Source organism: Nannospalax galili, unplaced genomic scaffold (genome assembly GCF_000622305.1).
Source record: "Nannospalax galili isolate Female #2095 unplaced genomic scaffold, S.galili_v1.0 scaffold1857, whole genome shotgun sequence".
NCBI lineage: Eukaryota > Metazoa > Chordata > Mammalia > Rodentia > Spalacidae > Nannospalax > Nannospalax galili.
The window spans coordinates 608508-632262 of record NW_008338858.1 but is presented as its reverse complement, the minus strand read 5'-3'; the positions used below and the strand labels follow the sequence as shown (position 1 = coordinate 632262).

The 23755-nt window shown below is 45.1% G+C and overlaps 1 protein-coding gene across 7 annotated transcripts in view; it reads left to right on the top strand.

Annotated features, from left to right (window-relative positions):
- Positions 1 to 23755, top strand: part of Sergef (secretion regulating guanine nucleotide exchange factor) — a 267081-nt gene that overhangs the window by 148286 nt on the left and 95040 nt on the right. For all 7 annotated transcript variants that reach the window (XR_001872446.2, XM_029563655.1, XM_017798235.2 and 4 more), the window contains one exon: positions 19836 to 19872. Coding sequence is in view for 6 of the 7 variants with exons in the window: in XM_029563655.1 (XP_029419515.1) it covers positions 19836 to 19872 (37 nt within the window). In the remaining variant the exon portion in view is untranslated. The remainder of the gene's footprint in view (positions 1 to 19835; positions 19873 to 23755) is intronic.

Here is a 23755-nt window from a genome sequence, read left to right as displayed (position 1 = left end):
CCATATCCTCTCCAACATTTGGTATCATTTGTTCTCTTGATCTTAGCCAGCCTGACTGTGGTAAGATGAAATCTTAAAGTGTTTTTAATTTTCATTTCACTAATTATTAGTGATGTTGAGCATATTTTAAGATGTTTCATAGCCATCTTTACTTCTTCTTTTGAGAATTCTCTGTTCAGCTCCTTAGCCCATCTTTTAATTGGGTTACTTCTTGTCTTGATTCTCTGTTTTTTTGAGTTATATATTCTGGATATTAAGCCTCTGTCAGATGTGTCGCTGTTGAAGATTTTCTCCCATTCTCTGGGTTTTCTCTTCATTTCCCTGGTTGCCTCCTTTGATGTACAGAAGTTTAGTTTAATGAGGTCCCATTTGTTCATTTTTGACCATGCTTCCTGAGTAATTGATGTCTGGTTTAGAAAATTCCTTCAGCCTATTTATGTCATGGAAGATTTTTCTTTCCCCTTTGAGTATAATAGACATTTTGCTGAGTATAGTAATCTGGGTTGGCATCTCTGGTCGTTTAAAACTGGGAATACTTTGATCCAGGCTCTTCTGGCTTTCATAGTTTACACTGAAAAGTCAGCTGTAATTCTAATGGGTTTTCCCTTATATGTGACTTTTTTCTCTTTTGCAGCTTTCAGTATTGTCTCTTTGTTCTATATGCTTAGTGTTTTTACTATGATATGCCATAGAGCATTTCTTTTCCAATCCTGTCTGTTTGGTGTTCTGTATCCTTCTTATATTTGTATGGCCATGTCTTCCTTTAATTTTGGGAAATTTTCTTCTATGATTCTGTTTGTGATCTGGTCCATGCCCTTATCTTGGACTTCTTCTTCCTGTATGCCTATGATTTGTAAGTTTGGTCTTTTGATGGTGTCACACAATTCCTGCATATTCCATTCTTGTGATTTCTTGAATTTTTCATAATCTTTGCTTGAGTGGTCTAGTTTGTCCACTTTATCTTCCAGTCTTGATATTCTGTTTTCCATTTCATTCATCCTATGGGTGAGGCTTTTTCCTGTTATTTCTAATTGGCTAACTGAGTGTTTTACTTCCTTCTTCATTTCAGCCTGAGTAGTTGTCAATATTTCTCGCTCTTTTCTGAATTCCTTCAGAAGTTTATCCCTATCTTCCTTCAGTTCTTTGATTTCTTTGTTTGTGTGTTCTTTAAATTCACTGAATTCTTTTATCATGTTTATAATTGTTCTTTTGAGTTCTATGTCCTGCATTATCTCTAGGGGGTTCTCATTGTACTCCTCTAGAGGACTATTGGTATTTGGTGGGGATAAGTTATTTTGGTTTTTCATATTATTATTTTTTCTGTCATTTTGACATGTGATTTTCTTTTGTAGTTTCTGATTCTTGTGTGAGACAAGCCTTCAAGTTTAGGTCTGCTTCTTTTTGTAAACTTCATGTGTCTTTGTGGTTTACTTTTGGGGCATGAAAAGCTGGTTCCTCTAAGCTTCCGGTTCTCTCTCTTGATTTTATATTGGAGTGGCCAGATTGCTTTTGTCTTCAGGAGTTCCCACAGAGGTCCACATCAGGTGAGGATCAGATGCTCTCAGGCTTTCTCCTAACATCTGGATCCCTCCAGGAAAGATTTTGGTCTCAGGAATTTGGGAGTTGGACTGGCCTGGGAGCAGGGCCTAGGAAAGTTGCTGGTCTCCAGAACTCAGAGATGCAAATGGAGATGTGTGCAGGAAGAGGCCACAAGGGCTCCTGGGGACTGCACTGAGGAGCTGGGTTGGTCTGGATGCAAAGGATCAGGAAGCCAAAAGGTCAGCCCTGGCGTCCAGGATAGAGGCTGGAGGGTTGTCCAGCCCAGGGAAGCAGAGGGAGGTGAGGGCGGGGCCAGGCCCAGAGTGCTACTGGGGACCCGAGAAGGAACTGGGTTGGTCTAGATGCAAAGGATCAGGAAGCAGTATTGGTTCCCCATTGGGGCACCAAGACAAGGAATGGGACAGGACCCGGGCTAGGAGGAGAGACGGGGGGATGGGGGGATGGGGGGGATGGGAGGGTGACTGAGGCTGGGGGAGTCCAAGTGCCGAGGGCGCGATCGACTTACCCAGAGAGTGGCCAGCCTATTATTATTTTTAACAGAGCATGGGGTAGTGGTTTATTTACAGAAGAGTGGGTGCCCCACATTTACGGCTGTCCCATGAAGTCCTCACTCAAATACAGATCCTGTGACCTCCCAACAGCCCCACAAAATGGTGAGAGATGTGCCTCTTGGTGTTCTTGGCTTATATATCCTTTGTGTCCCACCCCCATTCAGCTAAGGTCGACTGATGGGGTGGGAGGGACTCCCCCCTCAACTCCTTGGTGAGCAGTTCATGCTCCTTTTTATTTTCTGGGCCATTTAGTTAGTGGACAAAGAGGCAGGTGAACCAGGTGTAAATGCCTCCCACATCTAAAATACTTAGATAATGAAGTCAATCCACAGGATAGTCCTATGTGGTTATTACTGTAATCCCTGCCATGTTAATAGGGAAATTGAAGCTCAGAAAGTCTTGGTAAAGTTCACAGCGAATGGGTTATGGAACCATAAGTTACATGCACTGTCACCTGGCTCTCTGCCTGAAGGCAAAGCCATGCTGTAATGCCAGGAAGTCGTCCCCTCAACCCCTGCTGCACCGGCCATGGATGGCAGTGTGTGTTGACAGCTTCATGCTAGAGCTATGGAAAACAAATACCGCAATCAAAAACATTTGCCCAAAGTGCTTACCTGGCATGCAAAAAGCTCAGGGTTTGAGCCCCAGCACTGCACAAACCAGGTGTGGTGGTGCATGCCTGCAGTCCCAGTGTTCAGGAGATGGAGACTGAAGGATTAGAATTTCAAGGTCATCCTCAACTACATAGTGAGTTCAAGGCCAACCTGGGCTATGTGAGACCCTCTTTCAAAACAACAACAACAAAATGATCTCTATATTGTTTAAATTCAGGGTGGGGCCAGATTTCCCAGGTTCTTTAGTTACTACCCTACCTGCTAGTTATTTAAAATACTTAAAAACAATGTTAAAAGATAACATTGAATTATTAATCGGCACTCCCCAGTCTATATTAAAAGGAACTCGACAAGAGAAATGTATGTAGCATAACTTTTGGAAAACTTGATTGTCCCCCTTCCCAATTTGTGTTTTAAGTTTTCAGACTGTGCTTTTGATAGACTGTTTACCCACTGGAGAGTTCATGGGGCCCTCTGTCTTGTCATAGTGACAGAAAAAGGAATGAATGTGCTGTGGTATATTTGGTGAGAGGTCCTCCCCACCGTCCAGTGCTGGGCTAGGGGTGCAAGAGGAAGCAGAACAGCCAGACAGGTAGTGGGTAGCACCTGGCACTCTGAGCTCAGCCTCTTCATCAGTATGAATCAGATTTGTCTTCTCTAGAGTTTCATGATAATGGAACTCTGCAACATCTTTGTTAATCTTCCATCATGTCCCAGTATCAGGAGACTGTGCACTTTTCATTAAGGAGCAATATTCCATTATATAGTTCTACCATAGTTTATCCATTTACCTATTAATTTTCTCTTTCTGCAACAGGTTACCCTAAATTAGTGACTTAAAGCAGTGTGTGTTTATCAGTTGATAGTTCTGGAAGTCAGAGGGTGGGGTGGAATCTGCTATACTTTCTGTTTAGCATTTCATAAAACCTACATCAAGGTCTCAGGCAGGCTGGAACCTGTCGGAGGTGCTGGGGAAGAATGTGCCCTTATGTTCCCTGGACCAGTGCTCATCTTGAGCTCTGCAGTACTCCGGGAGTGAGGGCCGTGCTCCTGCGGTCAGCCCGTGGCTGCTCGCAGCTCTGCCAGGCATGTCCATCCTCTTGGCATTGCTACATGGAGTGTTGTCTACAGAGTTTACACTCAAGAAATAGGCAATGGAGTCACACACACACAAATACACACACACACATATAAAAAATATTTTAAGTAACTTTATGTCGGACCAGACTCATAAAAACAGTTATCACATTTTTCTCTCAATGTAGATTTAAAAGGAGAATAAGATATGAAAGTAGAAGGATTATTTGGGAAGAAGTAGGAGTGCGGGCAGGAAGTGGGAGAGACGTTGTGAGGGAGGTGGCTGTGATCAAAGTGCATTACACACATGTGAAAATGTCATAATATAGCCCAGTATTTAGTACAGGTAATGTGTCCTAATTTAAATGTAAAAATACTAGTTTAAGATAATAATTTCATTTTGTTCATGACCTTATGGCTGGAGGTCAGAGGCAATCACCATTAAGGAAAGGAGCAATGTACTCTGCCTAAGGGAAGAGGCAAGGCCACACTCAGAGGAACCTGGAGAATGGAAGGAATTTTCACAGACGTCTATGGAAAGTGCAGTGTACTTCATGTACTATAAAGAATCTTGGTAATAGCGGTGGTTGAAGAGCTTTCTGATTTAAAAAAAAGTCACCAATCATAAAGAGGTTATTGTGTGTGTGTGTGTGTGTGTGAGAGAGAGAGAGAGAGAGAGAGAGAGAGAGAGAGAGAGAGAGAGAGAGAGAGACCGGACAAAACACAGAGGACTACAACTCTTTTTTTTTTTTTTGAGAGAGAGAGAGAGAGAGAGAGAGAGAGAGAGAGAGAGAGAGACCTGGAACAGAACTCAGCAGTCTACAACTTTGTTTTGAACTAGGAAAGTTGCAATGTCACCTCAGTAGACAGGAAGGTGTGTCTAGGAAGATCACTTAGCAGGGAGCTGCCCAGCAGGCAGTGGGACTCCAGCAAGCTGCCCTAGGGGGAGGACAGCGACACACCTGTCTGCTGACTTACTAGGCTGTGTAGGATCAGGACTCAGCCAGGCTGGCTCACACGGCACTCATCCGTTGCAGTAGATCCATTCATGCTCATTACTCGTCTGTTACGTTCATCGTTACACAGAGCACACTTGTCACAATGAGCATGATCTCTTTGTCACAACTTCTCTCCATTCTTGACATTTTAATCTCAGAATGAATAAAACTTAGGATCTGTCCTCAGTAATGTGTTTTGTTTATTTTAATTAAAAAAGCTGAAGTGCTGGGCTGAAGATGAAGCTCAGTTGGTAGAGGCACTTGCTTAGCATGCAGGAAACCCTGGGCTCTGTCCGTACAATTTCATAAGCCAGACATGGTGGTGCCTGCCTACAATCCCAGTGCCCGAGAAATGGAGGCAGCAAAGTGGAAGGTCATCCCTGACAATGGAGCAAGTTTAAGGGCAGCCTGGGCTACACGAGACCCTGTCTCAAAAAACAAAACCAAACTCTCCTTAGTGTGAGGGGCTCTAGGGTATCAGAAGCCCTCTTGGCCAGGTCCATTCAGGTTTCCTGCCTCCTGACTGACCACAGCCCACCTTACTCTGCTGGGCAGCTGCAGCAGTGGTAGAGATTCCTGGGCCTTGGTGCATGAGTGGTTCAGCCCCACAGCTGCTGTCCTGTGTGGATGGAATCAGGACAGGAAGTCCTGGGCATTGCCTCCCCCCATACACTACAGTCCCACTTTCTAACTGCCCCTTCCAGTGGCATCACCCAGTGGGCTTTTCCTCAGGCCTTATGAGCTCTTTCTGTCTCACCTCAGGAGGCCATTCTCTTTAGTCACTGACTCAGATTCTGAACATCTGAAGAGTCATCTGGTCTCCTAATTTATCCATTATTTATAGCTCTCAAAGCACTTGCCAGACCCCGGTAAGGAACAGGACAAGTTCAGAAATAAACGCAGTGGCCTTCATTAGTGTCTCCTGAGTAGCCCTAGCCGGGCTTTGTGCTGAGAGTGGTGGGAGGTGCACAAAAGAGGAACTCCCACACAACAGTCCCTGATTGAGACCTACTGTGTGCTGGGCACTGTGCAGAGCACTGAAGACAGAGATGAACGAAGTTCAGTCATCTGTGTAGCATGGGTACAGACAGATGTGCGAACCCCTCGGTGCTAAGTGGGGTGAGCACCATCTCTACAGCGAGGCCCGGAGGAGGGAGCAGTCACTTCTGAAATGTCTTGGCCACTTAGTAGCTGTGTGCTTTTAGTTAAGGTATTTGACTACCCTATTCCTCAGTTAATCCATAAATTGAAGATTTAATGAGTCAGTCCACATAAAGTGCCTATCATAGGGCTCAGTAGTTAACACGTGTCAGCAACCCCTTTCCTTTATGTCCTTTTTTTCTGTCTCTCCTGTACAAAGTCAGAGTGAACTGAGGACATTGTCTGAGTTGCTATGCTGGCATGGGATGGTGGGGCTCTGTGTACAGGTGTCTATGAGGGTGGGATGTATATTCAGGGGTCCTGTGAGGGTGAGACACTGTACAAGAGTCCTATAGGTGTGGGACGCTGCTCATGGGGGTCTTATGAAGCAGGGATGCAGGTGTTTGTGAATAATTTTACAGAGGAAAGCAGCTAGAGGGCTGTGTTTAGTTCAGACTGTAGAGGATCCTAAGTACCGAACTGAGGAATTTGGGCTCGGATAGTGAGCAGAGGCTGAGGATGAGGTTTAGCTCTGTTCCTGGTCTGCGTGCCTGTGGGCTTCTTGCTAGCGGAATGTTGCTTTGAGCCCTGTTTTGCCCCAGGTAGCCATTAATCTTAACATTCTGACATTAGGTTCGGTCTTTGGGCCTCAAAGATGGTCCATCTAGACAGGTCGACCCACTTAGCTGCACACATCGTGTACAGGGGTTTAGTGCGTGCACCTTCTTGCACGTGGACACCAGTGGGCTGCAGAGAGCTGGCAGCTGTGGTGCCTGCTGAAATCCAAGATAGCCTCATGGGGGGTGGGGGTGTCTTGCTGAAGCATTAGAAATCACCTAGGCTGTGTATGAAGACATGTTTTCAGAGGCCCTGTTATAAAGCAAGCGCCCGCCATGGGAGATGGGAGTAGCAGTGCGAATTGAAGGACTTCAGAGAATGAGGCGGTGATGGGGTTCTTTGGCCTACTTGATCTCGTTGCAGTCCATCAGGCAGAGAGCACCATGCCCATCTTACAGAGAAGGGAAGGCTCGGAAATAGCAGGTTTCGTGCTCAAGGTCAGATGGCTCAGAAATGTGAGACCTTGGATCAGGCTTAGTATCTATGAGCCTCAATCCGTAAAATAATAAAAGCAACCCCAAGGGCTGATTTGTGTGTCAGACAAGATGCCTTCCAGATAAAAAGGAAGGCTGCGGTATAGACGGTATAGATGAAGAGTTGGGGAGCTTCCTCTGGCGCCCACACTCTGGGCCTTGGTATGCCTGTGAGCTGCTAGATCTTCCTGTTCTCTTATTGAACCTAAGCTGTTTCACAGAGCATCAACACCAGGCAGGCCTCTTTGTGACTAAGGCCAGTCAAGGCAAAGCAGGAACTTCTGTAATCATGCTTGAACACAGACAAAACATGTTTGTTCTGTTGGTCGTTCGTATGGCCTCATGACTTTCAAGTTAGACATGTAGAAATAAATACATACACAAAAGTAAGTAGGAATGTGTGTGCACACGTGAGGCAGGGGGCTGGACAGCAAGCAGAGGACAGTAACCAGCCTTCGTTTCATCTCTGGATTAAACACCTAATACAGTATGGATGCTGTGTGAACATCGTTTACCGTATTACTGTGCTAGCACTGCACCATTTCTCTGGGCCTTTGTTTCTTTTCAGTTTCATTTCATTATTGATTTTGTGCATATGTACGTGTATGTATGGATTCCCTTGCTCATACATGTGCATGTGGAGGCCAGAGGTAATGTCTGGTATTTTCTGATACTGCTTTCTACCTTATTTTTTGAGAAAGTTCCAGTGAACCTTGCCATTTTGAGCCCCCAGGAGCCATATGTCTCTGCCCTATCCCCCAGTGCTGGAGGTACACGTGTGCACCATCTGCTTGGAGATCTGAACTCAGGTCCTCATGCTGTGCAGAAGGCACTTTATCCTCTGAGTGACCTGCGCAGCGGACACGTGTGTTTCTCCTGTCTCTCTGCCGCTTCCCCTCTCTCTGCTGCTGTCCCTCCGTGGAGCTCCCTCATGTTTCCCCAGTGTCTCAGTGATCTCCTTCTGGCCATTTTTCTCTTGAAGCAGGACACAGCCCTAGATCGTGCTCTGCGTGTACTTGTCTCTTTATGTCCTTTATCTGGAATCACTTTCCTTTGTTTATGACATTTGTCTTTTTTTAAGTGTACAAGACAGTTGATCTGTAGTTGCTTATTATGTCCTTCAATTGGTTTGACTCGATTTTTCCTGATGATTAGATTTTACCTCCGCCCTTTTGACAGTATTATAAATAACTGGTGGGTCTGTCTGTAGTGCAGCCTCAGAGGAGGCCTTTGATGCGCGTTTATCCCATTCTCAGGGATGTGCACATGGGTCTTCTGGGTAAGGGGGTGTCCTCTCCCTCCATTCCTACAAGCTGCCATTTCTTCCTTTGTAATTAAGCACCAAGCTGTGAAGAGATGGCTGAGGCTCTGCAGATGTCCTTTCCTCTTCAGAACTCTGCTCAGCAGTTTTTAACTTGCATTAATGATTTGTCCCTACATTAACTATTACTGTAATGGTTGCAAAATCATTTTCTAAGCCAATTATTCCTTTGTATTCATTATTTGTGACACCCCAGCATAAGGAAGCAGTTTCCCTACACCCCTGTTTGTCACTCAGTGGGTTATAGTCAAGTGTTGTCTATTCTCTTTGATGCTCAAATCCTGCCTTGACTCAGCTGCTGGGAGCCTTTAAGGTGGCCTGCATCCTGTCGACACTTTCTCATCATTCCTCGAGGGCTCCCTCCCTTACTTCCTGGCACAAAGAGATGCTTCAGGTTGCAGTTGTTCTTTCCTTGTCCTGGAGTCAGAGTTCCTGGGGAGCTCTGGTTTCTCTCCGTCGAATAGTGTTTCAGAGTGCTAATGCACAGTAAGAGCACTCACCTCTGCTGCTTTGGGGCAGGTTCCTGTCGGCTGGCAGCCTGCGTGCATGTGTGGAGCAGTAAGCTGGAGATGCCTCAAGCTGTGGTCTGAAGTGCTCAGGGTGCTCTCTGCTTTCCTGATTCCAGTTTGTGTTTATTCCAGCGGCAGTGAAAATTCCTGCTTCTAACAACATTAATATATTTCCTAATTTCCGTAGTCCCACACTGTGTGCAAAATACTCTCAAAATTGATACATGACAAAAGAAAACGTTCTACTTGTGGTTAAAGATGTTTCTGCAGTTTTTTTTTTTCCCCAAGAGCCAAAAACTGACATTTATTTGGGGTTACTTAAGACTGTAATTCCAGAAAACACAGAGTCAAGCAATTTTTTATATGTACTCCTTCTTTGTTTTTAGACAGAGGTTTCTAAGTCCAAGTACTGTGTCCAAAGGTTATGAGGATTAGTTCCTTTTTAGTCCTTTAAAGCAGTTTTATGAAGAATTTGCCTGTTTTTGAGTTTCATGTAAGGTATGTTCACCCCTCATCTAGCTTCTTTTATTTAATATAATTTTAAATTTTTTGATCTATTTTTATTTTATGTGTATAGCCTGCATGTATGTAAGTACACCCATGTCATGCAATGCCCACAGAGGTCAGAAGAGGGCATTGGGTCCCCTGGAACTGGAGTTATAGATGGTTGTTAGCTACCATGTGGGTGCTGGGAATCCAACCTGGGTCCTTAGCAAGAGCAGGCAGTGCTCTTAACTGCTGAGCCACCTCTCCAGCCCCCTTGAACCACTTTTTAAAAAAAGGTTCTTTGGTGTGGGGGGTCAAACCCAGGGCCTCGTGCTACCCCTGAACCATATCCCCAGCCAGTACTTTTATTTATTATGAATAATGCACTAAGAATATACTTGTGCATACTTTTTGATGAAAATAAGCAAATGTTAGTTTGGGATACTTGTGTTTCCTGGTATGTGTATATGATGTGTGTGTATGTATATGATGTGTGTGTATATATACATATATGTGTGCTTATTTTATTTTATTTTTTCAGCTTTAGAAGATATTGACAGACACGTTTTCAAAACAGCTGTTGAAACGATACCCCCGGTAGCGGTGTAAGAGAGTTTTGGATCTCCTACCTCATCACTCACACTTGGTCTTGGCAGTCTTTTTAATTTAAGTCTATCATGACAATCAGATGAGACTCCTTTGAAAAGCGTGCACTTGAGTGTCTGCTTGACCAGAATGTATTAGCTGCCTGTCATTGAGTTTCGCTAAACTGACCGTCCGCTGCACATGGTTCCACCCTGCTCCCAAGAGTAGACTGGCACATCTTTACTGAATCCAGATGTATCGTTACATTAGACTCTTTCAGTCTACAAAGACTGGAGATATTTTCGATTTCTTTAGTATTATGAGGACTGTATTGGCAGTACAAGAAGAAAACATTGGCGAAGGCTCTAAGGACCCACTACATGACTCCATGCTTTCTTCTCCTGGGCCAGACTCTGTCTTAGAAGAAACATAGGAAAGTCGTGGGAGGTAGCTCATACTCAGACACTGAGCCCTGGACCGTAGGCTCTGTGCTTCTTTAGAGTCTCAGACATGGGGGCCTTGGCTCTCCCCTCTGCTTTGCCTGTAGGTCCTCTTTACATTGACCTTCCTATGTCTGTCTCTTCCAGCCACTGTCCCACTACCAACAGTGCACTCACTCCCTAGAACCCATTTCAGGCAGAATTTCCACACTCAGGCGCTTCACAGGCTGTGGTCAGTCTATGTATTAACCCATCTCTGCACAGGTGCCCATTCATAGTCCAATTAGGTGTGGCCATGGGAGGTGGGATCACATAGTACACACATGGCAAGTCATGAGGAAGGAGTTTTTGTAGAAATGCCTTTCGTGGAAAGGGAAGCATTCAGAGTACCTGACCATTTTAATTGTATTTTAAAACTACTCTAACTATTCCTGTTTCTTCATTTGCTTCTTGAAATAGGGTCTTTTGTTGTAGGCTATGTAGGCAGAGTGTATGTGGGTATGTGGAAGGGTTTAGGATATGTGAAATGTATCTGGTTAGTATCCCATTTTCAAATAAGGAAACTGAGGGCTAGGGGGCAAAGGGATTCACCTACAGTTACAAGGGTAGAAAGCAACAGGACTCAAATCCAGGTTTTCCAGTTCCCTAGTTCCCTCTCCAGAGCTCTTTCTACTACCCCACACTGAGTGGGGAGCCATGGCCCATACCTAAACTGTTGAAAGTACAAAGGAGATTGGATGAAGAAAGGCAATCATAGCTGACGCTGGTGTGAGAGGAGGTGGGTTCCTTGAGAGCTGAGGCAAGCTTGAGCAATGTGTTTTGGGCTGGGCCTTCTGTACCTCTGGAGTTTAGAAGGGTATGGACATGGACAAGCTGTGAATTAGAAACACAAAGCGTTTTCCAGATAGGGAGGAATCCTATGTTGTTAAGTTGGAGGTCACAGGAAAGGAGAGATCAAATGTGGTACAAGTTAGGAGCTGTTAATACCATGGCCAATTTAGAACTTAAAAAAAAATCAGATTCAGGGGCTGGAGAGATGGCTCAGTGGTTAAGAGCACTGAATGCTCTTATAGAGGACCTGGGTTCGATTCATAGCCTGTAACTCCAGTTCTAGGGGATCCGACAGGCATTGCATGGGTGTACTTACCTATACGCAGGCAATGCATGCATACACATAAAATAAAAATAATAAATAAAAAATATTTAAAAAAATCAGATTTAGACTGCCAGACTGCCTCTTCCGGCCTCCCTCTGGTATAGGGGCTGAGAACTCAGGAGACTGCCTGAGAGCACCTGGATCCTGCCCCCACATGGTGAAGCCTCTGCCAGGGACCTGACTGATTCTAGCCACTCCAACAGCTATCAAAGTGCCTGAAAACAAATCCTGAGTCCATCACTCTCAAGTCCAGCCTTGACAGACAAAAGAAAAATGAGGAGGAACCCAATGGAGGGATGCTTTTGGAAGGTCTCATCAAGAAATTCCAATGGACTCTGATATGAACATTTGAAATTTGCCGTGTTCTTTTTTTCTGGTTCCCTGTCTAGAACTTGTAATGCTAATTACTTGTAATGCTAATTACTCTTGCCTTTACTTCTCCTTCACATCCCCTATTTACCAGTCAAGGACCTTTTCTCCGTACAGATAAGAGTTATGTAATTTGGGAGTCTTTTAGATAGACCCACTGAAGGGGTACTCCAATCGCTTCACCCTGCATCCCTCTTCTGCATGGAAGAAGCCAGAGCAATCTGAGTCCTGATTGCCTATCAATAATTTGGGTAACCTCTTCAGAGGATGGTGTGATAAGAACAGGAGGTAGGAATTGGCTAGGCAGTTAGGGTAAAAAGACTCTGAAGAAAAGTAGCCAGTTTCTTGGCTACAAGTCAAAATGTCCTTGGGCCTCTTAGCAGCATACTCTGTTCCAAAGGCCAAAAATGTCAAAAGAATTTGGGAGCTTGTGTCTAATCCTTAAAAGATTTTAGATTACCTCTTCAGAGGGGGAATGTTAGAGTAGCCAAAAGCCCCATAAAAAGAAAGAAAAGAAAAGAAAAGAAAAGGGAGAAAAGAAAGAACACGAAGTTGTCAAAAAAAAAAGTGATGGGGAGATATGGGAGGAGTTGGAGGGGAGGGAGTGGGCGTGGATTTGATCAAAACACCTTATATGCATATATGAAATTCTCCATTAAGTTTTTTTTAAAGTTTAAAACAATCAGATTCTGGGCTGGAGAGATGACTCAGAGCACTGGCTGTTCTTACAGAAGACCTGGGTTCGAATCCTGGCACCTACATGGCGGCTAACCACCATCCATAGCTCCAGCTCCATGGGAGCTGACACTCTCTTCTGTCCTCTGCAGGCATTGCATGATATGGGTACACTTACATACATGCGTGCCTAACACTCATACACATAAAATAAAAATAAATACATCAAAAAGTTTTAAAAAATCCGATTTTTACACAAGCATGAGAAGGAAGCATGAAGCCATGTGGGGCCTTTAAAGAGCCTTGACTGGAGTGGCAAGAAGTTCTGAGATTCCCTGGGAAAATGCAGCTGGCAGGCTTTGGAATCTGACTCCATGTAAGGCAGGAAGGAGATGCAGGTAGAGCCTCGCTGTCTGAGGAAGGCATCTCAAGCCACAGAATCAACTCCCACCTGCATGTCATTGGCTTTCCTTCTGCTGGCCAGGCCTGTGGAGTCTCCAGGCTGCTGTCCTACAGTGAACCAGTTCAAGACATCAACGGTAGACCTGCAGGATGTTCTGGAATGAGAAGTGCAGAGTGGGCAGAGGGTGGTGAACAGGGCAGCGGAAGCCTGGGGCAGAGACAATCCCATTTTCTTCAGAGACGATTGATGACATCGGGAACCTTGCTTACGGGGACACTGGCATCCTGTACCTTCCTCTGTTCTCTACATGCTCCTAACTGCTAAAGTCCATGTGCCGGAATGACACTCAGTACCACTGCCTTGCACATTGAGGTCCCACTTTGGGGAATTACTGATCCTAGCCTCTAAGCAACAAAAGGAATCCTGGGTTTCTTAAAAACTTGAGACATTGCCCGGGTCCCAGTGAACAGTACAACGCTGGCTATGTTTGGAAAGACACTGTGGTTGCAGAAGGCCAAGCCTTTGCGAGTCACAAGCTGAGATGGCCCAATGAAGTCTTTCAGGAGGAGGAGTACACTGTTCTGCTCACCCAGGTAGAGCCTGCAGGAATGGCTGCGCTAGGGGAGCTGGCCTCAGCCTCAGCCTCAGCTAGAGACAAGTATACAAGCCGGTTTCACTTTGCTGCACCTAAAAGGGAACAGGTTGTTTCCTTGGTGGTCGAGCCCCGCCCCCCTCCAGTGTTGTGAGGGTCAAACCCAAGGTCGTGAGCCTTGAGAGGCAAGTGCTTTACCTCTGATGTGTATCTCTAGCCCTTAGCTTACCCTTCTTCAGGAATGCCACCTTAAAGACTGTGCCCACACATGCTCAAGAGTATTCTGTGGTGAGTTTTTGCCTCCTCTGTTTTCCTTCCTGTTATCTGTTTCTATCTTAATGAACAATATCTTGAATAAACTATATTTTAAATCTGAGGTTGCAGTTTGGTTGGTAGAATGGCTAACATGGACAAAGCCCTAAATTAGATCCCCAGCACCAATAAACCCGGTGTATTGGCACACACCTGTAATCCCAGCACTTGGAGGTAGAGTTCAAGGTCAAGCAAGGCCGGCCTAGGTTACATGAGACTTGTCCTAGTTTGGTTTCTGTTGCTGTGACCAAAACGAACTTGGGGAGAAAAGAATTTATTTGGCTTACATCCCTGGTACAGTTCATCACTGAGGGAAGCCAGGGCAGGAACCTGGAGGCAGGAACTGAAGCAGAGGCCAAGGTGGAATGCTGCTCACTGGCTCACTCCCCTGGCCTGTGCTCAGCCTGCTTTCTTATACAACCCAGGACCACCTGCCCAGGGGTTGCAATGCCCACAGTGCACTGGGCCTTCCCATATCACTCAACAATCAAGAAAATGCCTTACAGACATGGTTTCCTTTGAGAACTAGGCTTAGGTCAGAAGTCAAGGTTATCCTAGTGAGGCTAGGTGCCCCACCCTACCTCTGTGTTCAAGGTCCCAGCTTGGAGTGATTTCTGATTGGCCCGGGCAGTCACCTATAAAATGTGGACCTTCTTCTAGCCCCACCTTTGCAACAGGTTTGGAAAATTCTGTCGTCACTGGGTTCTGCACAGTGGTGGCCTGGCTTGGGCAGCACATGTCTCTCGCCTGTCCAGCATGGGCCTTGAGACCTTGGAGTGCAGTGAGTCCCTGTGTTGTACTGTGCACTGTGCACTGCGCACTGATCCCCACCCCCACCGACTGGCAGGTGCTTCTGCATCCACACCCTGTGGCCACAGTGGCTGCTGTGCCCGACTCATTAGCTCTGGGCTGTGCCAATCAGAGGCTGCCTGGGCCTTAGCAGGTGGAAGACCCACAGTCTTCTGTCAGGCTCCCAGTGTTGCTGTTTCATCTGTTTTCTCAGAAACTGGGTTGGGGATAGCTTTCTGGTGAGTCCAGGATGCTCCTGACCCTAGGCAGGATGGGTATTCCCTCCCAGTTAAGTCTAGGTCTCTCAGCTTAAGGACCCTGATGGTTAGCACTTGGTTGCCAGATATCAGGAATTGGCCTGATGGGATAGTTTCTACCTTACTCCTAAAAAGGAAGGTTAACTCTTTGAGAGGATAGAAAGCTTGGGTCTGGGGGCTGGAGAGATGGCTCAGTGGTTAAGAACACTGGTTGTTCTTGCAGAAGACCTGGGTTCGAATCCCAGCACCCACATGGCAGCTAACATGTTGCCGTAACTCCAGTTCCAGGATATCTGACAGCCTCTTCTGTCCTCCGTGGGCATTGCACAACACAACCTACATGCAGGCAATACGCGCATACACATAAAATAAAATAATAAATGAAATGTTTTTAAAGAAAAAGAAAGCTTGGGTCTGAAGAATGGTGCCATCCTTGTACCTCCACTAGCTGTTAAGACACAGGTCACCTGTCTGAACCCCTCTTGTCTCATTTGCTAAGTAGTATAACCAGACACCATCTCTCTTGTTAGGTTTTGTATAGATTAAATAACATAATTCAGACAAAAAGTCGTCAGCCTGACCATAAGCTTGCAGTTGGCCAGTCAGCTGTGGGCAGAGTCACTAGGCAGGCAGTCTGCTGGGTGATGGAGAGTCGGGCCTAACACAGGCACTGCCTGTGAATAGATGTCACTGAGATAAGGACTGTGACAGAGTGCTGAGGGAGTACCTAGGAGGAGCAGCTGGCTGGGGTAGGAGGTGGGGGTGGATGTTTGAACAGTCCTCCAGGATTTACCTGGGTAGACAGAGAAAGGGAATTCCAGTCAAGGAGAGTAGAATGCATAAAATCCTGAAATTACATGATATTCTTGAGAAAATATGATGTGCAGTGAATGGAAAAGGAAGAGAATACATTATTTGGGGTTGAAGTTTCAGGAGTAATAGGAGGAAACATCTGGAAAGGTCCGTAGAGACCCAATAATGGTGGGGCTGAAGAGGGTGTGAAGATCAGTCAGATTTGTGTGTGAGGATATGCACCATCTCATCTATCCTCCAGCACTTCCTTAAGGCAGACACGATACACACTGTCATCTTTCAACATCCGAGAACTCTCGGGCCCTGGAGTTTAAATACGTTGCCAAACGTGTCAGAGCCAGAAAGTGGAGGACCAGGATTCACCTGGCTTCCTGGCTTGGAATAGCTTTCTCCTGGGCACTTTGCCATTGTTAACAAGTCTTCTAGAAAGCTGCCTGCCACTGAGCTGTGGGTGGATGCTGATGGGAGCAATATGAAGCCAATGGCCATTGATACAGTCTCGTTGAAGGAGCTGTGGCCTGTGGTGGTCAGACTCCCAAACGCTGTGCCAGTGCACAGAGAGCAAGAGGCCATGGGGAACTCTGCACACCGAGCTTGGCACTGGCTTGACAAATCCATCTATCACTGTCTTGCTCATGAATTCAGCAGGGCAGCTGAGGCATGATACTGGCATTTGTCAATTGCTGGCTTCTGGAAGCTCTGGTTAGCTCAAGTCCACAATCCCAGGTGGGCCCTGACTGACAGGGGCAGGTGCTTTGTCTCTCTGAATCTTGTAAAATGAAGTATTGTTTAAAAAAAACAAAAACAAAAACAAAAAAACCCGAAGGCAACATGAAGCAGCAGTAGCTTGTAGATCAGGCAAGTCTGCGTTTTAAAGTTCTGCCGCTGTGACCTTGGCTACAGAAGTCGCTGAGTGTGTATGAGCCTCTGGCTCCTTATCTAAAATGAGTAAATCCAAACCTACCTGGAAAGATGGCTTTGATTAAAATGTGCTAACCCTTGGAAGTGCCTGGAGTCCCACCTGGCGCACACAGGTTCCTGGGTTATGGTGGCTCTAATTGTTGTTCTTGGCTGCCATCACACCAGTTGAAGAATATTCTAGAAATAAAAACTAGAAGGAAAAAATGCCCTCTAGACCTACCACTAGGATGCAACGGCTTTGATAACTTAGCTCTCTTTCCTTTAACTCCCCCCCACAGCCCATTTCTAAATAAGCAAGATTTTACTTTCAGTTGGATTTTACAGTCTGGGGGAAGCTGCATTATATTTGTTTTTTCTTATTTTTAATAGACTTTTCCCCGTTATAACAATAGTGTATAAAATTCAGAGAGGAAAGGAAAAGAAAAACCATATTCCTAATGCTAGTCTCAACCCCAAATAAGAGACATTCTGTGAGCATTCTGATGTCTCTCCTTCCTGTCATTTTTGTTCATGTTTTATTATAGAGTTGAGATCACATTATAGATACAATTTTTATGTGATTTTTTTTCCAGTTCACATGATATCCTGAATATTTTCTTATTGTAAGCATCATTTTCCTAGGCTGCTTAATAGTCCATCAAATGGCTCTACCACAATTTACATAAATATTTCCTTACTGCAAGACATCGCAGTCTCCTCTTGTTCATCATTCTAAGCTGCTGCAGACGTAGGAGCCGGCCCCAGTGCAGCCAGGAAGCTTACCATGAACTCAGGCTGCATCTGTGGCCCTGAGTGAGGCACAGTGGGAGACTCTGGTCAATCGCAAACAGCCTCAAAGGAGCTTAGAGACTCAGCTATTTACCAAGAGGGGCTTCTTTGCCTGACTCTGTGAGCAAGTCTTTGTAAATGTATGAAATCCACAGGCAGAAGCCCAGGAGCCCTGGCTATGCTTCCCAGCTCCTAGGCTGCTCGCCAGCCTTCTGGGTGGTTGCCCTCATATCCAGACCTTTCATTTCATTTCCAGGTGGTTTCTACAGGGCAGAGAGGGAGAAATGTCAGGACAGGAGCTTGTGAAAAGTAGGCGTCAGAGGGCTCTAGTCCTTTTTTAAAATTAACAGATACTTAATTGTCATGTGTATTCATCATGTATAACATGAAGTTTTGAAATAAATACACATCATGAAATGGCTATGTTAAGCTAATTGACATATGTATTATCTCACATACTTGTCATTTTGTGATGAGAAAGCTTAAAATCTACTCAGCATTCTTCTTTAGCTTTTTTCCGTTTTCATGTGTGTGTGTGTGGTGTGCAGTGTGTGTGTGGACACACGTGTGCATGTGGAGGCATAAAGTTATATCACAGAAATCATCCTCCATTGCTCTTCCAGCTTATTGAGGCAGGGTCTTCAGTCAAACCCAGAGCTTGCCAATGTGCCTTTTAACTAGCCAGCCCTCGTCTCCATCTTCCATGGCTCGACTTATAGGCAGGCCACCATGCCCACCTACCTGACATTTATGTGGGTTCTGGGGAATCCTAACACACAGAAGCACACTTCCTGGCAAGGGCTGAACTACTTTTACTCAATGTTTTTCAGTAATACAGCATTGTTATTAGAGACATTTGCAAAAATGTAGTTGAATCTGAAGAGCATTATGTTAAGTGAAACAAGCCGGATGCAGGAAGGCAAGCTCGGGCCACATGATCACAGGGAATCACTCCTGTGGATCATAAAAGTTGGCCTCATGCAAGTAGACAGGAGAATGGTGCCTTCGGTGGCTGTTTAGACACATTTAGATACATTTCCCCTCGCCAAGCCTCCGCCCTGTCCTAGAAATATAGCTGTGTCCTCGGCCCTTCCCACATCAGCATCCAGAGAACCTGTGCCCTTCCTCTTGCCTGGAGTGAAAGGGAGCACGCTGGTCAAGGTCTCACATGCTTCTCCAGACTCTAGAGTTCCTCTTAATGAGTACCAGGGGAACCATCTATGCTTTTCCATCTCTGGTCACTTTCTCTCGGCAGCAGTTAGATAATGCAGAGCCTGAAGGGCAAAATGTGTTGTCAGTGGTTGGAAAAACTGGATCCAGAGCTCCCAGCAACCAGCCGACTTCTCTGCATTCAGTGTTCTTTTCTATGTAAGCGGTGCTGGCTTTCATTCTCCTTTTGTCAGATGTTAACTGAGCCCCAGGCGATACACATTTCATGTGTGCAATACAGAGGTGAGATCCAGCTGTGTTCTCGATGCACGTGTCTAGCACAGAGACGGAAGAAATGCTAAAAGACAACAAGATGGCTGATGTGGTATTATGCCCGATACACGGGCAAAATGACTGGAGTGCCGAGTCTGCCTAAAAGCAGTAACCAAGGAGTTCAGTAGGCGCTCTGACATCAAAGAGCAGCAGAGACCTTTTTAGGTAGGCAGTGGGGGAGAGGGCATCCTGGCCAGAGGAACGAGCATGTGCAAAGGCATGAGAGAACTTAGTATGTTCACAGGACTACAGGGAGGCTGTGTGGCTGGAGGGAGGGGGAGGGGAGGGGAGGCGGAGGGAGCAGATCCCTGTTTTCACTGACTTCTCTGCTCATTTTATCGGCCCAGCTGAGAATGATGGTCTTTTTAGTTCAGTGTTATCTTTATTGCCTTAATATCTTTCCATTTTTAAAGCAACATATGCTCATTATAGAAAGTTTGAAGAAAACGCTGGGTGTGGCAGCACGTGCCTGTTATCTCAGCACTTGGGAGGTAGAGGCTGGAGGACCAGGAGCTAAGAGGCCAGCCTGGCTACATGAGACCCTGTCTCAAAATCTAAGTATGTACATAATATATGTATATGTAGTTAACAAATTTTAAAGGAAAAAATTGAAAAATATAAAAGAAAGTAGAAAGAAAAAAAAATCACTGATAGTCTGACTGGCTAAAGACAACTTTTAACATTTCAGTGCATTTCTATTCAGTGTTTTTTTTCATACTGTTTTTTTATGTAGCTGTGAATATGTTATAATTATAGTTTTAACCTTTGTATATGATGCTCCTTTCTATATCTTCCTAAAGTTTGCTAAAAATGGATGTTTGTCTCATAAAAAGCCATGATCACAAAACATACTAGCTGAAATATCTACACAAATATCTATACAAATTTCTGTCTTTAATAGCATGTAGTTTTTCTTTCTTTTATAGGTTTCTTGTGGCTCAGAGCACAACTTGGCAGTAATTGGTAAGTAATTTTTATGCTGATAATTGTTTCTTCTGAAACTCATATAGAATTGCAGATGATTCTTGGGAGCCTGGTGTGGTGGGGCGTGCCTGTAATGCCAGCATGTAGGAAGCTGATCACAAGTTCTGGGCCAGCCTGTGATAAGGAGTGAGACCCTGTCTCAGAATATGAAAAAGACTCTTGGTGTCTTTGTGTGTGTGTGTGTATGTGTGTGTGTGTGTGTGTGTGTGTGTGTGTGTGTGTGTGTTGAGGAAGATTTGGAGAAATGGAAGCTTTTGTTTGACCAAACATTTATTAGAAGACTGTTTTCTGAAAATTTCAATCTGTGTCATTGAGCATCTTTTGAAGATGCCTGATATCCTGGACAGCTTTAGTTGTCAACTTAACACACCTGGGTAGAGGGAGCCTCAATTGGGGAATAGCCTCCGTTGGACTGGCCTATGGTAGTGTCTGTGGGGTGTTGATTGTTGAGTGATGTGGGAGGGCCTAGCCCATTGTAGGTGGTGCCACCCCTGGTCAGGTGATACTGTATTGTATAAAAAAGCAGGCTGAGCATGGACCAGAGGAACAAGGTAGTAAGCAGCATTTCTCCATGGCCTGTGCTCTAGCTCCTGTCTCCAGGCTCCTGCCCTGAGTTCCCACCTTGGGCTCTCTGATGAACTGTGACCTGGAGATGTAAGCTGAATAAACCCTTTCCTCCCCAAGTTGGTAGTGGTCAAAGTGTTTTGTCACAGCAATGGAGAAACAAACTAGAACACCTGAGCTGGCTCCTGCCTCAAACATTTAAGGATCTTAAGTCACAGGCTTAGATACCGCGTATAGACAGGTACGAAAATGAGGCGTGGATCTGACTTCTTCTGATTCTTTAATTCCCCCCCCCGCCCCCATACACCAAGTTCTTTCTTCTTGGTCTGCTCTTTCTTTGGAAATGCAGGGCCTGGCTCACTGTCCTTAGTGCCTTGTATGTAATTGCATGGGGACGTCCACTTGGGAACACACCTGGTTAATCAGTACCTCCTTTTAGTTGACGCTGGATAACCCAAGTTCAAAGTTTTCCTCATTAGACCTTTGAGTAAGTCATTCAATAAAGCTCTCCGTTACTTTCACACGTTGATCCAGTCTCTGCCTCACAGTACAGCCTCTTAAATGCTCTACTCACACCCCTTTGTGCCTAACATGATTCTGGGTATATACGTATATAAAATAGATATGCAACCAAACGTATACTGGTAATAAATCACAAAGACGTTTATTTATTTATTTTTGTTTTTTGTGAGACAGGGTCTCCCTATAGCCCCAGCTGGCCTGGAATTCGCTATGTAGACCAGACTGGCCTTGAACTCACAGAGATCCGCCTGCCTCTGCTGGGATTAAAAGCATACACTATCACACCCGGCTAAAGACATTTATTTTTTTTTAAGACATTTATTTTAAAACTATGCTTTAATATACATGTAATTTTACCATTTCTTAAAGAAGAAAACATATTTGTACACTAATGGGATAGATGTGCGTGTCTATTTTTACATGAAGAATGAAATCTTGGCTGAATATTTGATACTGTAAGGCACAGAACATCCTCAGTGTTGACTTTTCAGACTTGATTATGTGTGTTGATTATGTGTGTGTGCACCCATGCCCCAGTACTGATGTGGAGGTCAGAAGAAAACTTTCAGGAGCTGGTTTTCACCTTCTACCCCGTGTGTTCCAGGGATCAACTGAGGTATCAGGTTTGGCCCCAAGTGCTTCTACTGATTGAGACATCTGGCCAGCCCTGATTGTAGTGATATTTTATCAAGCTCAAATCAGCAAGTTAAACAGCCATTTGTAAAATCAATCACTCTAACATAGCACAATTGAAAGCGACACTACTTTGATACTTATATGTTGAGGAATGACAGTAAGACAATATTAAAAGTCTGTTCTCTTTGTTTCTATAAGGACAGAAAACTTTGTATGGACAGTAAGAGCAGTGTAATTCATGACCTGCAGTAGTGTGGAATTTGTTGTGATGTGATATGGCTTCCTGTGTGGGCAGGGCATGTGCTCAGAACAAGGCTGCAGGCAGTCATGAGATGCAACTCAGGTGAGAACTGCCAGAAACACCTCAGCTTCATTATGCATTTGATTTTTAGTTCATTTTTTATCATTGCCTGTTATAAACCTTCTATGGTTGCCAGCTTTTCCACACCCCTGCATTCAGACAACCCCATGTAGGGTTGGAACCCACAGTACAATCTAGACAAGGTAGTGCCAAAGGGCTCAATTCAGTGCGTGCTTCTACACTGGTGTGAAGTTCGTTTAAAGAAGGAATTTAACTTCTCTGCGCCTCATTTCCCCCATCTCTTCCTGGTAGTAATGTTGGGCTCATAGTGTTTTTATGAAGGTTAAGGGCATGAGCTGCTCCTGCAGAAGACCCAAGTTCAGGTCCCAGCACTCACAACAATCTGTAACCCCAGCTCCAAGTGATCTGACACCCTCTTCTGTCCTCTGCAGGCACTGTACTAATATGTACAAACCCACAAACAGACACACATGTGCATAGAATTAAAAATAAAAAGAAATCATAGAAGAAATTTTAGTTGTGATTATCTGATATGATTAGTTTCCTTTTATGGGCTTTAGTTCTCCTGTCTGTAAATTGGAGGATTTAAAACAGAAAACCAGATGCCCCTCCAGCCGTGGTGTTTAGTGGTCTTCACCCTTTACCCCTGCCTGTTGCTGTTTCTCCCTCCTAGCCTCTGACTTGTAACTTCTAGAAGGAAGGCCTATGTGTTCTCCCATTTCCTGTCTATTCAGAGCTCCCAGAACAGCCCTTGGCTCTAAGCAGAGCCTTAAGCATTCTTGACTTGAGCTAGACCAGTATAGTTCTAGTCAGCCTAGTTCTAAGCACTGTTTGCAGCACCCCTCCCCCCATTGTGTGCGGAGAGGCAGGAGCCTGACAGCAAAGAAGGGAGCCTGTGGGCAGCAGTGCGGAATCAGAATCGGAGGGACTGGACTCAAAGCAAGCTCGAAAATCTAACAGCAAACCTGCCTGCCTTGCGCAGTAACAGATACTTGATTCCAGAATGGCTCCAGCCTGGGTGTAATTAAGATCAGCTAACAGAGAACCAGAGGCTGTACCACAGGGTACATGGCTGCCAGTACCGCCTCCATCAGCTGATGGGCCAGCAGGAACAGAGACCTAAGGGGGCCTCTGTGCGTGAAGCACGTGGTCCAGCCTCAGAAGGCCTGAGCGAGCAGAGCCGCCAGCTGACTGACAGGCAGCACGGGACCTGGAAAGCACAGCAGACAGCATGGTTCACCCCAGCACCATCTCTGCGTAAACTCCCATTTCCCCCTCATCTAGTAACGGCTACTGTTGTACAGATTAGGTGAGATAAAGGACGAGAATTGTCTGGTGTATATCTGTGTCTGATTTACCTTGGCAGAGAAAGTGGAAGAGGAGAATTGTTCCAGTGACATATTCTTGTGTTGGGAGAGAAATGAAAATAGTTTGGGAAAGGAGTGTCTAGTGTTACCTCGTGGAGGCCCTCAGAGTCAGTGCGGGAACAGGATGAACATTTCAGCCTTTGCTATCAGACTTGGTCCTGGGAATGTGGCTTAGTTAGTGGTGGAGCATATGTAAACCTAGTATTCATGAGTCCCTGGGCTTGATCTCCAGTACCACTAAATAAAAAGTAAATAAATGAATAGTAAACCAGATGTGGTGATGCACACCTGTAATCCTAGCACTAAGGTGTTAGGGAAAGAGGAATTTACTGTTTGTTTGAATATACTGCTTGCCTGAATTTATTGCTTAAACTTACTTGTTTAAATTTATTGCTTGTAACCAATTAACTCAACTAGAGACAGGCATCTGAAGATAGAGGCGAAGTGCTAT